The sequence below is a fragment of the Gekko japonicus genome, unplaced genomic scaffold, assembly GCF_001447785.1.
Source record: "Gekko japonicus isolate JY-2015 unplaced genomic scaffold, Gekko_japonicus_V1.1 scaffold666, whole genome shotgun sequence".
Lineage (NCBI taxonomy): Eukaryota > Metazoa > Chordata > Lepidosauria > Squamata > Gekkonidae > Gekko > Gekko japonicus.
The window spans coordinates 98040-113006 of record NW_015160854.1 but is presented as its reverse complement, the minus strand read 5'-3'; the positions used below and the strand labels follow the sequence as shown (position 1 = coordinate 113006).

Below are 14967 nucleotides of genomic sequence, written 5' to 3'. Positions count from 1 at the left end.
TCTTCTCTGTCATACAAAAAATACAAGGGGGACCAGCAATTCAAAGATGTACAAAAAAATGAAGGAAATTGCTGCAGAGTTCACAAGTAATAAAGAGAGAAAAATCAACTTGTTACAAATGACGTTGAGTGATGTTAGTATTCTATATTTTCATGTTTTCAGAACACAGGGCGTCAAAAACTGAAAACATGAAAATATAGAATACTAACATCACTCAACGTCATTTGTAACAAGTTGATTTTTGTCTCTTTATTACTTGTGAACTCTGCAGCAATTTCCTTCATTTTTTGGACTCCTCTCTGTCGCCTGGGTATCGGTTGCCATTCCGGGAGGTCCCCAGTCGCCGCCGGGAGGTTGGCAATTCTGCCGCCGGCCGAGACGTGCACAGGGAAGCTGTGGCCCAGCGGAGGGAGGCTGTGCAGCACAGTGCGCCGGGCACTGACAAAGGACCCGGGGTTGCCAGCTTCCGGGTGGGGCAGGATTGCCAATCTCCAGGCGGGACCGGGAGATCTCCCGGGATTTATTTTATTTACTTATCGTTCGCGTTTATACTCTGCCCTCCGCGCGAGAGGGCCGAGGGCGGATCGCAGCACAAGATCAAAGCCACATCAAGACTTCAAGTATATCAAAAAAAGATATCAATAATTTTTGACGATTTAAAACAGGGTGAATTAAAAGCAGAAGGACGGCTGATCTCCCGGCGACAGGGACTCGTTCCCCTGGAGGAAACGGCAGCTTTGGTAGAGAGACTCTCTGGCACCCTGTCCCCACCCAGCGCCCCCTCCCCTTCCCGAATTCCAACTTCTCCCGCTCCGCCCTTGAATCCCCTGGAATTTCCCAAGCTGGAGCCGGCAGCCCGAGATGGCGGGGCACTCTGCACATGCCCAGAGACTCTCTTGCACCTGTTGCAATCGTAGGGGATTTGGAGGTTAGCTGCCCTGACAAAGTACTCTGGGTCGCAAACCTCCAGGCGGGGTAGGGCTGCCAACCTCCAGGCGGGACCTGGAGATCCCCTGAAATTACAGCAAATCTCCAGGTGGCAGGGAAGAAAATGGCTGCTTTGAAGAAGAAGAAGAGTTTGGATTTATACCCCGCCCTTCACTACCCAAAGGAGTCTCAGAGCGGCTTACAAACTCCTTTCCCTTCCCCTCCCCACAACAGACACCCTGTGAGGTCGGTGGGGCTGAGAGAGCTCTGACAGAAACTGCTCTTTTTCAAGAACACCTCTTATCAGAACTACAGCTTGCCCAAGGTCATCCAGCAGGTGCAAGTGGAGGAGCAGGGCATCAAACCCGGTTCTCCCAGATTAGAGTCCGCGCACTTAACCACGACACCAAACTGGCTTTGGAGGGTGGACTGTATGGCGTTCTACTCCGCCAGGTTCCCTCCCCCTGCCTCCATCTCCAAATCTCCCAGGAATTTCCCAATGTGGAGCTGGCAACCCTAAGTCGGGGGCCGGGACATCACCTGGAACCAGTGTTCCCTCTAAGCTGAGTTAGTGTGAGGTAGCTCACTGTTTTTTAGCCTCCAGCTCACACATTTTCATCTTAGCTCAGGGAGGATGGCTCCAGAGCAGACTAATTTATGCAGTAGTCAAATCGCTCACTCACAACTTGAATGCCCAGTAGCTCACAAAGTAGAATTTTTGCTCACAAGACTCCACAGCTTAGAGGGAACATTGCCCCCCACCCACCCCGCATTTCAGCATCAGCACTCTCCCAGGCAATGCCATGAAAGGCCCTTTGGCTTCAAAAGCAGCTTGTGGTGTGGTCTTTGGGGTGTGTGTGTGTGCGTGCTGCTATTCATGCAGTGAAAGTCAAGGTCCCTTTGCATGTACCGCACTAATCGCTGCAAAGTCCGGGGGATCCCAGTTTAAAGACAGTTTGTGTGACGATTAGGCATGGTTTCCTGAGCTTCTTGCAAGACTCCGCTTTTGGCCTTGACGTTCCCAAGAACAGGGCCCTGGAGAAAAGATGTCAAGTCGGGCATGCGTGGGATTTTCCCGCTTGTACGCTGGAAAGGTGAAATTGTTCTGTCCGTCTCAGTTTCTCCTCTGATGAGACCCCATAGTAGTGGTGGTCCTACGATACATTCATCTATTGGTGAGACTCTTTAAGACACACTGGAGCGCCCGTTTGTCTTGAACGGGCTGTAAAGATTGCAACTCGCTGTACAGAATATATCGTCGTGGTCCCTGTTCCACGAAACGCTCTGGTGAGATTAACTAACAAAAGCCGCTCTCCAACGGGCCTTTATCTTTAAAGGTGTATTGAACCTAGAACATTTGTTTAAGCCTGCGTTCCAAGAACTGGTCTGATGGAAAAAGTAAACACAGATTTTTTAAATTGACTTTTTATTGCGCCACAGATGTTGGGGTTGGAGGTGGCTCTGCCATCATTGTACATTAAGTCTTTTCATTTTAGTCGGGAGCTAAGGAAGAAATGGCCCTGACCTAAATAGACCAGGCTAACCCAATCTTGTCCGATCTGGGGAGCTAAGCATGTTCAGCCCTGTTTAGTGTTTATACGGGAGACCACTGAGGAAACCCAGGGTTGCTACGCAGAGGCAAGCAACGGCAGACCACTTCTGTTGGTCTGAGCTGACCTGGAGGGCCCAGGCTAGACCGATCTTGTCAGATCTCTGAAAATCAGCAGGTCGGCACAAGTTAATGCTTGGATGGGAGGCCGCCAAGGAAGCCCAGGGTTGCTATGCAGAGGCAGGCAGTGGCGAACCACCTCTGTTTGTATGATCTGACCTGGATGGCCCAGGCTAGGCCGATCTCGTCAGATCTCGGAAGCTAAGCAGGGTCGGCCTTGGTTAGTCCTTGGATGGGAGACCGCCAAGGAAGCCCAGGGTTGCTATGCAGAGGCAGGCAGTGGCGAACCACCTCTGTTTGTATGATCTGACCTGGATGGCCCAGGCTAGGCCGATCTCGTCAGATCTCGGAAGCTAAGCAGGGTCGGCCTTGGTTAGTCCTTGGATGGGAGACCGCCAAGGAAGCCCAGGGTTGCTATGCAGAGGCAGGCAGTGGCGAACCACCTCTGTTTGTATGATCTGACCTGGATGGCCCAGGCTAGGCCGATCTCGTCAGATCTCGGAAGCTAAGCAGGGTCGGCCTTGGTTAGTACTTGGATGGGAGACCACCGAGGAAGCCCAGGGTTGCTACGCAGAGGCAGGCAGTGGTAAACTACCTCTGTTCTTTTGAGCCCTGCTGGATCAGACCAGTGAAGGTCCATCTAGTCCCCAGGCTAGGCCAATCTCATCAGATCTCGGAAGCTAAGCAGGGTCGGCCTTGGTTAGTACTTGGATGGGAGACCACCGAGGGAAGACCAGGGTTGCTATGCAGAGGCAGGTATTGGTAAACTACCTCTGTTCTTTTGACCTGACCTGGATGGCCCAGGCTAGGCCAATCTCATCAGATCTCGGAAGCTAAGCAGGGTCGGCCTTGGTTAGTACTTGGATGGGAGACCACCAAGGGAAGACCAGGGTTGCTATGCAGAGGCAGGCAATGGCGAACCGCCTCTGTTTGTCTGCCCTGACCTGGATGGCCCAGGCTAGGCAGATCTTGGAAGCTAAGCGGAGGCAGCCCTGGTTAGTATTTGGATGGGAGTTGCTCTGTAGAGGTAAAGGTAAAGGTTCCCTTGCTCGAAAGCCAGTCGAATCTGACTCTAGGGTTGTGGTGCTCATCTCCGTTTCAAAGCCGAAGAGCCAGCGCTGTCCGAAGACGTTTCCGTGGTCATGTGGCCGGCATGACTAAACACCAAGGTGCACGGAACGCTGTTCCCTTCCCACCAAAGTGTTACCTATTTATCTACTTGCAATTTCTTGCTTTCAAACTGCTAGGTTGGCAGGAGCTGGAACTGGAGACGGGAGCTCACTCCGTCATGCGGCACACTCGGGTCTCGAACTGCTGAACTACCGACCTTCCACAGCCTGCAGTTCAGCGTCTTAACCCCTTGAGCCACCGCAGCTCCTTGCTCTGCAGAGGTAGGCAACGGCAAACCATCTTTGTTAGCCTCTTGCCTTCCAAACTCCACCGGGTGGCAATGAGTCAGCTGCAACTCTTCATTTGAACGAGGGCAGCCAATAACAAGCCCTGCCTTACAGTGGCCCTGCCCATTTTCTGACAAGCTTGGCGGGTAACAAGGAAAGTACTGGTGAGCACCATGGGCGCCCACGGGCACCGTGTTGGGGAATCGTGACGTAAACTTTTTTGATTCTGAATTGTTACTGAATGCTCGTATTAGGCCCAGCCTGACTAAGCCCAACAAGCTATTGTGCTTTATGGACTGTTTTGTTGAGAATAAAACTGTTCTAGTTCCCCCCAAAAGCAGAGAACAGAAGACTGGATTCAAAAGAAGGGGGGGGGGAGGAGAATCAGCCCTGAAAGCATCCTTAGGCAGCAGCTGTTTGACCAAAGGTGTGTCCTTGGATTTCAGGAGGCCCGTCGCCCCTCTCCCGTGGCCATGATGCCTGCAGCAACAGTCAAGGCTGGCAGCGTGCCCCTGTATGACCCCCACCTTCTCCACCAGCTGGACTGGAGCCAGAACAGCGTGACCTTCTCTCCGGCCATTTCTCCCGCAGACCCCGGCGACGGTTTGGTCTTGAGGCCGCTGTGCATGGGTGACATCAACCGAGGTATCGTCCCCCTGCACGCTCATTTCCTTTCCTTTCGTCAGCTGAGCTGAATGAAAGTGAGATATCTGTAAGGGCTCGGCACAAGGGATCATAGGCCTTCTGTCGTGAAAATCCTGCCCGTTAGAACATCAGAAGAGCCCTTCAGGGTCAGACCAGGGAGGGCCCACCTAGCCCAGCATCCCGTCTCACACAGAGGCCAGCCAGTTCCTCTGGAGGGCCAACAACAGGGCAGAGAGGCCGAGGCCATCATAAGAACACAGGAAAAGCCCTGCTGGATCAGACCAGTGGTCCACCTAATCCAGCATCCTGTCTCACACAGAGGCCAGCCAGGTCCTCTGGAGGGCCAACAACAGGGCAGAGAGGCCGAGGCCATCATAAGAACACAGGAAAAGCCCTGCTGGATCAGACCAGTGGTCCACCTAATCCAGCATCCTGTCTCACACAGAGGCCAGCCAGGTCCTCTGGAGGGCCAACAACAGGGCAGAGAGGCCGAGGCCATCATAAGAACACAGGAAAAGCCCTGCTGGATCAGACCAGTGGTCCACCTAATCCAGCATCCTGTCTCACACAGAGGCCAGCCAGGTCCTCTGGAGGGCCAACAACAGGGCAGAGAGGCCGAGGCCATCATAAGAACACAGGAAAAGCCCTGCTGGATCAGACCAGTGGTCCACCTAATCCAGCATCCTGTCTCACACAGAGGCCAGCCAGGTCCTCTGGAGGGCCAACAACAGGGCAGAGAGGCCGAGGCCATCATAAGAACACAGGAAAAGCCCTGCTGGATCAGACCAGTGGTCCACCTAATCCAGCATCCTGTCTCACACAGAGGCCAGCCAGGTCCTCTGGAGGGCCAACAACAGGGCAGAGAGGCCGAGGCCATCATAAGAACACAGGAAAAGCCCTGCTGGATCAGACCAGTGGTCCACCTAATCCAGCATCCTGTCTCACACAGAGGCCAGCCAGGTCCTCTGGAGGGCCAACAACAGGGCAGAGAGGCCGAGGCCATCATAAGAACACAGGAAAAGCCCTGCTGGATCAGACCAGTGGTCCACCTAATCCAGCATCCTGTCTCACACAGAGGCCAGCCAGTTCCCCTGGAGGGCCAACAACAGGGCAGGGAGGCCGAGGCCTTCATAAGAACATCAGAAGAGCCCTGCGGGATCAGACCAGTGAGGGTCCACCTAGTCCAGCATCCTGTCTCACACAGAGGCTAACCAGGTCCTTCGGATGTCCAGCAACAGGGCGTAGAGCTCAAGGTCTTCCTCTGATGTTGCCTCCTGGCACTGGGATTCAGAGGTCGACTGCTTCTAAATGTGGAGGTTTCCTTTAGTCATCGTGGCTAGGGGACACTTACAATCCTCCAAGAGACCTATCCTGTTCCTGCCAGCATCCAGAAATGTCCAGAAGAGTCCAGAGTTCAAATTTATTTGGGGAAGCTTTTGCACCTTGTGTGTCTCATGTCTTCACCAGCTGTAGCAGAAAAGTGTTGCCAGAAAGGAAGGGGCGGGCCTTGTGGATCCAGGGAGGGCAAGTTTCCCTCTTACTTCTTCCGTTGCGCATGGGGATTTCCCTGCCCTTGGAAGACCAGGTGGGAACGGCAGGCTCTCCCAGGTCCCTCCGTGCATTTGCTGCTTCAGACGTGTGTCGGAGCCTGTCCCAGCAACACTTGTGCCACGGGGTTTGACGCTGACCGCTGTTCGTGAAGCATGCCTGTAAAAATAATTCTTTTCCGTTGCAGGATTTTTAAAAGTTCTGGGTCAGCTGACGGAAACGGGAGTCGTCAACCCGGAGCAGTTCACCAGTAAGTTGCATTTTTGTCTTTCGCTGGCTGGGAAGCAGTGAGAAGGTTCCGTGGGTTCTGCTGGGTTAGTCTGTTGCTGCCCAAGCAGCGGGTGGGTCTTGTATCCTCTTCCAGACTGGCCCGAAGCTTTTCTGGTCCAGACCCTGCTTGGTCAGCTGCGCGTGACGACTGTCACTTGAGGGGACCCTGCCGAGATCGTCAGTGAGTGACTCAAGAGGTCGACACCAGAGAAATCTTTTCCTTCTTCCTGTCTTTGGTCAACCTGCTAGCTTGTCCGCCATGTGGTTGAAGCACCTCTCTGGGAGAACTGGGTTTGATTCCCCACTCCTCCACTTGCAGCTGCTGGTATGACCTTGGGTCAGTCACAAGTTCTCTCAGAGCTGTTCTCTCAAGGGCAGTCCTCGAAAGAGCTCTCTCAGCCCCACCTACCTCACAGGGTGTCTGTTGTGGGGAGGGGAAGGGAAAGGGATTGTAAGCTGCTCTGAGACTCCTTGGGGTAGTGAAGGGCGGGGTATAAATCCAATCTCTTCTTCTTCTTCTCTCCTAGGAGGACAGGCTGAAGAGTTGGGACTTTTCAGTTTAGAAAAGAGATGACTAAGTGGGGTTTTCATGACGGAGGTTTATAAAATTATGCACGGGCAGGAGAGAGCGGAGAAAGAAATTTTTCTGTCTCCCAAAGTACTCGAACTCGAGGACATCCAATGCAGCTGATGGGCAGTAGGTTCAGGACGGACAAAAGGAAATACCTGTTTGCACAGAGAGTGATTAAAATGCAGAATTCGCTGCCAGAGGATGTTGTGATGGCCACAGGCATAGATCGCTTTGAAAGGGGATTAGATAAATTCATGGAGGTCTATCAGTGGCTGCTAGCCAGGGTGATTGAGGGGAACTCCACATTCAGAAGCAGTCAACCTCTGGATTCCAGTGCCCGGAGGCAACATCAGGGGAAGGTCTTGGCCTCTGTGCCAAGTTGTTGGCCCTTCAGAGGAACTGGTTGGCCACTGTGTGAGACAGGAGGCTGGACCAGGTGAAGAAGAGAAGAGAAAGGATTTATACCCCGCCCTTCACTTGGAGTCTCAGAGCGGCTGACAAACTCCTCTCCCTTCCCCTCCCCACAACAGACACCCTGTGAGGTGGGTGGGGCTGAGAGAGCTGACACAAACTGCTCTTTTTCAAGGACAGCTGTGTCCGAGCTTGTGACTGACCCAAGGTCACATCAGCAGGTGCAAGTGGAGGAGTGGGGAATCAAACCCGGTTCTCCCAGATTAGAGTCTGCACACTTAACCACTACACCAAACTGGGCCAAGGGTCTGACCCCAGCAGGGCTCTTCTGATGTTCTGATATAAGCCGCATTCCCCATTTGCAGCATAAGGGGTCCCCATATCCTTCTGAGGTGCTGTGAAATACCCTCTGAGTAGCCAAAGGTGGGCAGGGCTGCCGGGAAAAAGCACACCACATACATTACCCCTGCTTCTATTTTCACAGAAACCTTTGAGCACATGAAGAGTTCTGGAGACTACTATGTGACGGTGGTGGAAGACACAAATCTAGGACAGATTGTGGCTACTGCGACTTTAGTGATAGAACATAAATTCACTCATTCGTGTGCAAAGGTATGTATATTGCGGTGAAGCACAGCTGTTATCGTAGAGAAGCCCCGGGGCTTACTCTGTGTCGTCAAGTCACTTTCAACTCACAGTGACCCTATGAATGAGGGTCCTCCAAAACACCCCATCAGTGGTTAGGAGCGCGGACTCTAATCTGGGAGAACCGGGTTTGATTCCCCACTCCTCCACTTGCACCTGGCTAGATGACCTCGGGCAAGCCGTAGTTCTGGCACAGCTGTTCTTGAAAAAGAGCAATTTCTGTCAAAGAGCTCTCTCAGCCCCATCCACCTCACAGGGTGTCTGTTGTGGGGAAGGGAAGGGAGATTGTAAGCCGCTCTGAGACTCCCAAGTGAAGGACGGGGTATATATCCAATCTCCTCCTCCTCTTCTTATTTAAATGGCGAAAAGGGGTGTCAAACTCTTTTGTTATGAGGGGCCAGATCTGACATAAATGAGACCTTGTTGGGCCAGGCCGTGTATGTCATAAAAGGTAATGCCAGTCAGTGGTGATATAAATTTATTAAGGGCACAAACACAAGTAAAGGTTTTTAAAACTTTAAATAACACATTTCCAGTGAGTTCGACACCCCTATTCCTATCAGAAGTGTTTTTTTAGTGGTTTGCGTCAGTGGATCCTGTGTGTGTGTTGACTTTGAAGAAAGTCCCATCGAGTTCATGGGGAGCTCAGACTTTGCAGAACGTCCCAAAGCCCCCTTAAGTCCGTTGATCGCTGCCGCCTTAGATTTACTCTCGCTGAGAATTTGTTGCGCATTTCCGCAGAGGGGACGAATAGAAGACGTCGTCGTCAGTGGGGAATGTCGGGGAAAGCAGCTCGGGAAACTGTAAGTATCTACTGGCCGCTGTCGGTGCGGATTCCCAAAGAGGCCAAGGTCCCCTGGTGAAATCAAAAGCGGGTGTCTTGGTCCAGAAAAGTTTCACTCCCGATTTCTCACCCCAAAATGAAGCTAAGCGGAGACAGCCCTGGTTAGTCCTGGGATGAGAGACCACCGAGGAAGTCCGGGGTCGCTATGCAGGGGCAGGGCATGGCTGACCACCTCTGAACATCTGGATGGCCCAGGCTAGCTCTGGGTCCACCCCGATCCGCATTTGGATGGGAGACCACCAAAGCAGTCCAGGGTCACTGCACAGAGCCAGGCAGTGGCAAACAACTTGTGTTTGTCTCCCACCTTGAAATCCCAGGGGGGTTACCATCAATGTTCCCTCTAAGCTGTGGAGTCTTGTGAGCAGAAATTCTACTTTGTGAGCTATGGGCATTAAAGTTGTGGGTTGAGCGATTTGGGTACTGCAGACATTAGTCTGCTCTGGAGCCCTCCTTCCTGAGCCGAGACAAAAATGTGTGAGCCGGAGGCTAAAAAACTGTGAGCTGGCTCACACTAGCTCAGCTTAGAGGGAACACTGGTGACCCTAAATAGTCTGTGACTCGATGGCCCTTTCCACCACTGGGCCTTGTCTCTGTGCCCCCAACCTGCAGAAACGCAAGAGGGGTGGGGCACTTGAGAGAGAGAGCTTTTCCAGGCACCAAGTCTTGCTTCTTGGCACCAAGTCCAAACATTTCTTTACCGGGGCTTCCCAGCCTTATTTTACTTGCTGTCGAGGGCAGTTCCACGGTTCCCATTCTGTGCTCCCTACTAAAAAATGGGTTTTCTATGCGGCTGAATATTGTCTTGTCGAAGGTTGCTTCCTTAGCAGTTGCCTTGGCTTGCGTCATTGCCGGTTTTGTGGTGGGAGGGTAGATCGGTGTTTACCCTGCAAGCTTTCTCGAGGCAAATCTCTGAAGAGGTGCTTTACAAATTTTCTAAATAAATAAGACCTGGGGGTGGGGTGGGGGGAGTTTCGGCCACTCTTGAGCTCCTGAGGGACACAAGTGCAATCACAAAAGTATAAAATTATTCCTGTCCGGCTGAAAAGTGTAAAGGCAAGCTCAAACTGGGCGTTTCTGTTTCCCGGGTGCCCTGCCCGCACGGAGATTTCCAGCCCTTTTCAGGACGGCTTCTGTGGGTTTCCCACCTGCCTCAGGTTCTCGATCCCCTTCGTGTGACTGATGCTGTGCTTGCTCTTCCAGTGGCTGCAGCCACCCACCCCTGCCTCTGCATTTGCACCTCCTTGCCACTTTTCTTCACCTTCCGCAAAGGCATGTTGGAAACTGTGTGTGCCCCCTCCCCTCTCCTGTCTTGATCTGAAGCGTGTCCATTTGGCAAGGCTGCCAGGCTCTTGGTGGAACTTGGAGATCTCCCGCTGTTACAGTGGTTCTCCATATGACCAAGATCCCGCCCCCTGGAGAAAATGGCTGCTTTGAAGGGGGCAAGACAAATATGGACAATCACGACCTAGTCTGGAAACAAATACTGAGAAAACAGTCGTGGGAATCTGACCCACAAATCAGAATTGTCCACAAGACTTACAACGAAAATAGTTTCTATATATTGTTGCCAGTAAGCACTACAAAATAATCAACAAATTCCATCAAATCATAAGAAAATCCTTGTGTAAGAATACATCAACGTCGTCCCCCGGATTTCATAACGGCGTTCCAAAGAGTGGATCTTCCTCAGGAAATATTCTACAAAGCAGTACAAGAGCTTTCATGCTCATAAAGTGCTGTAAACTTTGAAGGGTAGACTGCGTTGGCATTAGGGGTGTGCATTCGGTAAAGCTGAACTGGGGAAAAAAACCCAAAAAACATTTTCGGCATTTTTTGGGTATTCGGCATACCGAATCAGATCCCCTGGTGCTGCCTGCCCTTTTCTCATTCCCATTGGAAACAATGGAGAATTGGGGCACACTCTTTGGATGCCCCTAGAGTTGGACCCCAATACAATCTTTTCCAAACCTGCAGGGTCTTTTGGGGAGACGCTCCAGCATCTACAGTATAAATTTGGCACCTCTACCTCAACCCCTCCCCCAGCCCCCTGAATACTTAGAAGATTTTTGCCATTGACTACAAGGGCCCCATAGGATATAATGGAGCCAAAGATTTTCGGGAATACCGAAAATTTTCGGGTACCAATAGAATACCAATATTGGTATTCGGGTATATTTGGAAATCCCAGAAAAATTCAGGTTTATTATACCCAAATCCAAAAAGAACCAATTTTCCCCCCTGCAACCCTCTAATTGGCATTATGACCCGCACAGATCCATGCCCTGCCCTCACTAGGCTCCACCCTCAAATCTCCAGGAATTTCCCAAACCAGAGCCGGCAGCCTTATTGGGGATGGTGTCACAGCACTGACATGTGCAGAAAGATTGTGGTTTCGCACGTGCCCTCGTAAAAGCCTCACACCCCTCCTGTAAGAACCTCGGCCAACCCTCCTTTTTTGAAGCCCCCCTTAACACTATTTTTTCCCCTCCTCTGTTTAGATTGACCTCTACTCTTACATTGCTGAGCAAGCGACTGAATTGTTACAAAATCACACTGGAGTGTCTGCCCAAAAACGTAGCATTTTATAAAAAATTTGGATATTCGGTATCTGAAGAAAACTACATGTATCAAAGATTCTTCAACTAAAGACCTGCTGGCTATAATCTCTTGCGACAGACTGATTGGTGGGGGGAAACTGAGTTACTGTCTTTATTCTCTTTGTGGAAAACAAATATTTACTGTAGATGGAACAATCACCTCTGAAAATGGGACAAAAAATATCTAAATGCTGCAGGCAGATTCTTTTAGGTTTCTTTACAGACGGCGAAACCTATTTTTCCTACTGTTCATACTATGTGGTGTTTTTTGTTAATGGGGAGTGGAAGAATATAACGGAGGGAGATGGTTTTCTAAACCAAAGGGTATATATATTTTTACCTGATACATTTTCTTGCCTCGTATTTTTCTAAAGTTCGATGCTGCTTTTTCTGGGTAGCCAAACAAGTTCCGACGAGTTTGGGCTGACTTCTGCAATTTCTCTCCCTTTGGAATGGTGAATGCAAACTCTTTGTCGGGCTTAACGGTCACTGCTGTTGTCATGAATGTACCTCAACATTTAACGTGCCCTTGAAGAGTCCCAGGGCAGTTTCCCAACTGGGATAGCTGGTGCAATTGGTTCTGTTTTAGCCCAAAGTAACAGAGATTAGGATACTTGCTTAACACCTCAGATGACCCCACAGTTGATGCCTACAACAGGATGTGACAATTCTCCTCTCTACGGAGAGCAGAGAATTCCCGGTACACACATACACGCCTTACCTGCTTGAACTTGTTGGTGTTTATGTTTGCGGGTGAAAGGCTCTGCCGTGTTCAGCGCATGCTACGTATCCAGAATCATGTTCTCAGGAGCTCGGTGGGATTAGGCACTTTACATAGATCATTTTAGCACTTTGTCAGTAGTCGACAATAAACGTAGGACAAATCCACCCGCCATACTAAGTTCAGGGCATTGTGAGCAAATGAAGGCTATCGCTGAACCACACAGAGGGCTATTCTCAGCTGGGGGGGGCTGTTACATTTCATTGTGGTACTTAATTTTTCACGGAAGAGATTTGTTCTATTTATTCAATTTTAATAAATGTCATTTTGAATCTAATGATTGTTACCTCTGTGCTCTGAATGTGCTGTGGTCTGAAGGCGTTTCCGTCCACCTGGGGAAGCTGTGCTGTTTGTCTGAACGTGTGCAGTAAACTTTGGAGATGGTCTACAACTAAAATGTCAAATCTGTTCGCTTAAAATATCTTTTTGTTCAGACTGGAGGGATCTTCAAAGGAGTTTACAAAATCTAGTTATTTAGAGAGGGGAACCGTAGTTGAAATTGCTGAGCAGTCAAGTTAGAATGGATAAAAGGAAGTCCTTCTTCTTCACCCAAAGAGTGATTCACACATGGAATTCACTGCCACAGGAGGTGGTGGCGGCTACAAGGATGGACAGCTTCAGGAGGGAATTGGAGAAACATATGGAGCAGAGGTCCATCAGTGGCTATTAGCCACAAGGTATAGGTAGGAACTCTCGGTCTGGGGCAAGGGATGCTCTGTATTCTTGGTGCTTGGGGGGGGCAACAACAGTGGGAGGGGGCTTCTGGTGTCCTGGCCCCACTGCTGGACCTCCTGATGGCCCCTGGTATTTTTGGCCACTGTGCGACACAGAGTGTTGGACTGGATGGGCCACTGGCCTGATCCATTCTCTTGTGTTCTTATAGTTGGTGGGCACATACTTGAGTCATGAACACACAACCGTGCCTTATATAAGTCAGGAGGTCGGTCTGTCAAGGTCAGTCTTGTCTGCTTGGACTGGCAGTGACTCTCCACGGTCTCAGGCAGAGGCCTTGCACATCACCAACTGCCCGGTCCTTTTTACCTGGAGATGCCAGGGACTGAACCTGGGACGTTCTGCATGCCAAGCAGAGGCTCTACCGGTGAGCCCCAGTCCTCCCCACGTTGCCCCATCTGTTGTTCCTCCTTCAGACCACAATAGCCTTAACCCCGACGGGCTGCTAAGCTTATACTCACTTGAAGGGGTGGGGGAGGGGCTTCTTCGAAGTGCTGCCACCATTCAGTCTAGCGCCGCCTTTCAGGGCGGCAGGGGCCGAGGCGGTCCCAGGCAACAGCGGCCCGTGTCTTCTTCCCCCTTGGCCAAGGACTTCCTGCCACTTCTGCTCTGCTGGTTCTTCCCGCCTGCCACAGAGCAAAGTGCTTTGTCTTCAGTGCAGAGGAAGGAGGATTGACGTCAGACTGGAAAGACTGCCCCGCGGAGGTCTCTTCCCATCCAGGAAGGGTCGAACTGGACCACAGCAGTGCCAGGGACCATCAGCAGCTCACGCTCAGCTGAGTTGCGGTGCTCCCCTCTTCTCCAAGAACCTTCCCACTGACGACACTCTTCGTGGCTGGGCAGTATCCAGCACTTGGGCTAATTGCTTATTAACTTGGTTAATCGGACTCATTGGTTATGATGAGGGCCGGATCTGACACAAATGAGACCTTGTTGGGCTGGGCCGGGTGTGTCATAAAAGGTAACGCCAGGTAGTTCGACACCCCTGCCTTAAGCATCCTATTAGATCAGACCAGTGAGGGTCCATCTAGTCCAGCATCCTGTCCCACACAATGGCCAACAGGTTGCCCTAATGGACGAGGCCATCTGTTGATGCTGCCTTCTAGAACAGGCATCTAGAAGCGGACTGTCTCTAAATATGAAGGTTTCCTTTAGTCACCACAGCTAGCAGCCATTGAGGGACTTGTTCTCCAGGGTTCTGTCTAATCTTTTAAAGTCATCTCTGCTCATGGACTACATGGGCATTGAGCTCCACCACTGAATTACTGGATTTCCTTCCGTTTGTCCTGAATATAATGCAGATGAATTCTTAGACAGTGTCACAGATGCAACGAACATGAAATTGAGCAAACATCAGAGGACGGCGGAAGACAGGAGGGCCTGGCGAGATCTTGTCCATGGGGTTGCGAAGAGTCGGACTCGACTGTGCGACTTAACAACAAAAGTACCTGCACACTTTCTCTACGCTGTGCATGACACGTGTCATGTCTTCCCTCATTCGTCTTTCTTCAAAACTATATAATAAAGTCCCAGACTCTTTAGGGAAAAGTGATCCCCAGGGATCGTGGCTGCCCCTCTTCTGCGTTTCTTCCAGAAAGCCATCTCTTTTTTGCGATACGGTGACTAGAACAAACACCACATCCCCAAGGATGTCATCTGCAATGCTCCCTCTAAGCTGTGGAGTCTTGTGAGCAAAAATTCTACTTTGTGAGCTACCGGCATTAAAGTTGTGAGCGAGCGATTTGGCTGCTGCATGAATTAGTTTGCTCTGGAGCCCCATCCTTCCTGAGCGAAGGCAAAAATGTGTGAGCCGGAGACTAAAAAACTGTGAGCTAGCTCACACTAACTCAGTTAACTGGTCACATGGTACCTCTGTACAGCTCCATTACAATACTGGCAGTTTTCAGTTCTTTTCCCAACTATCCCCAAC

At 50.9% G+C, this 14967-nt stretch overlaps 1 protein-coding gene across 1 annotated transcript; it reads left to right on the top strand.

Moving 5' to 3' along the window:
* The first annotated feature begins 3962 nt into the window (after window positions 1-3962).
* Window positions 3963-12497, top strand: GNPNAT1 (glucosamine-phosphate N-acetyltransferase 1). The gene is made up of 6 exons (XM_015421451.1): window positions 3963-3987; window positions 4440-4638; window positions 6374-6436; window positions 7923-8050; window positions 8825-8886; window positions 11426-12497. Exons 2-6 carry the CDS (start codon window positions 4467-4469, stop codon window positions 11571-11573), a joined length of 573 nt encoding a protein of 190 aa, XP_015276937.1. The 5' UTR covers window positions 3963-3987; window positions 4440-4466; the 3' UTR covers window positions 11574-12497.
* Window positions 12498-14967: the final 2470 nt, after the last annotated feature.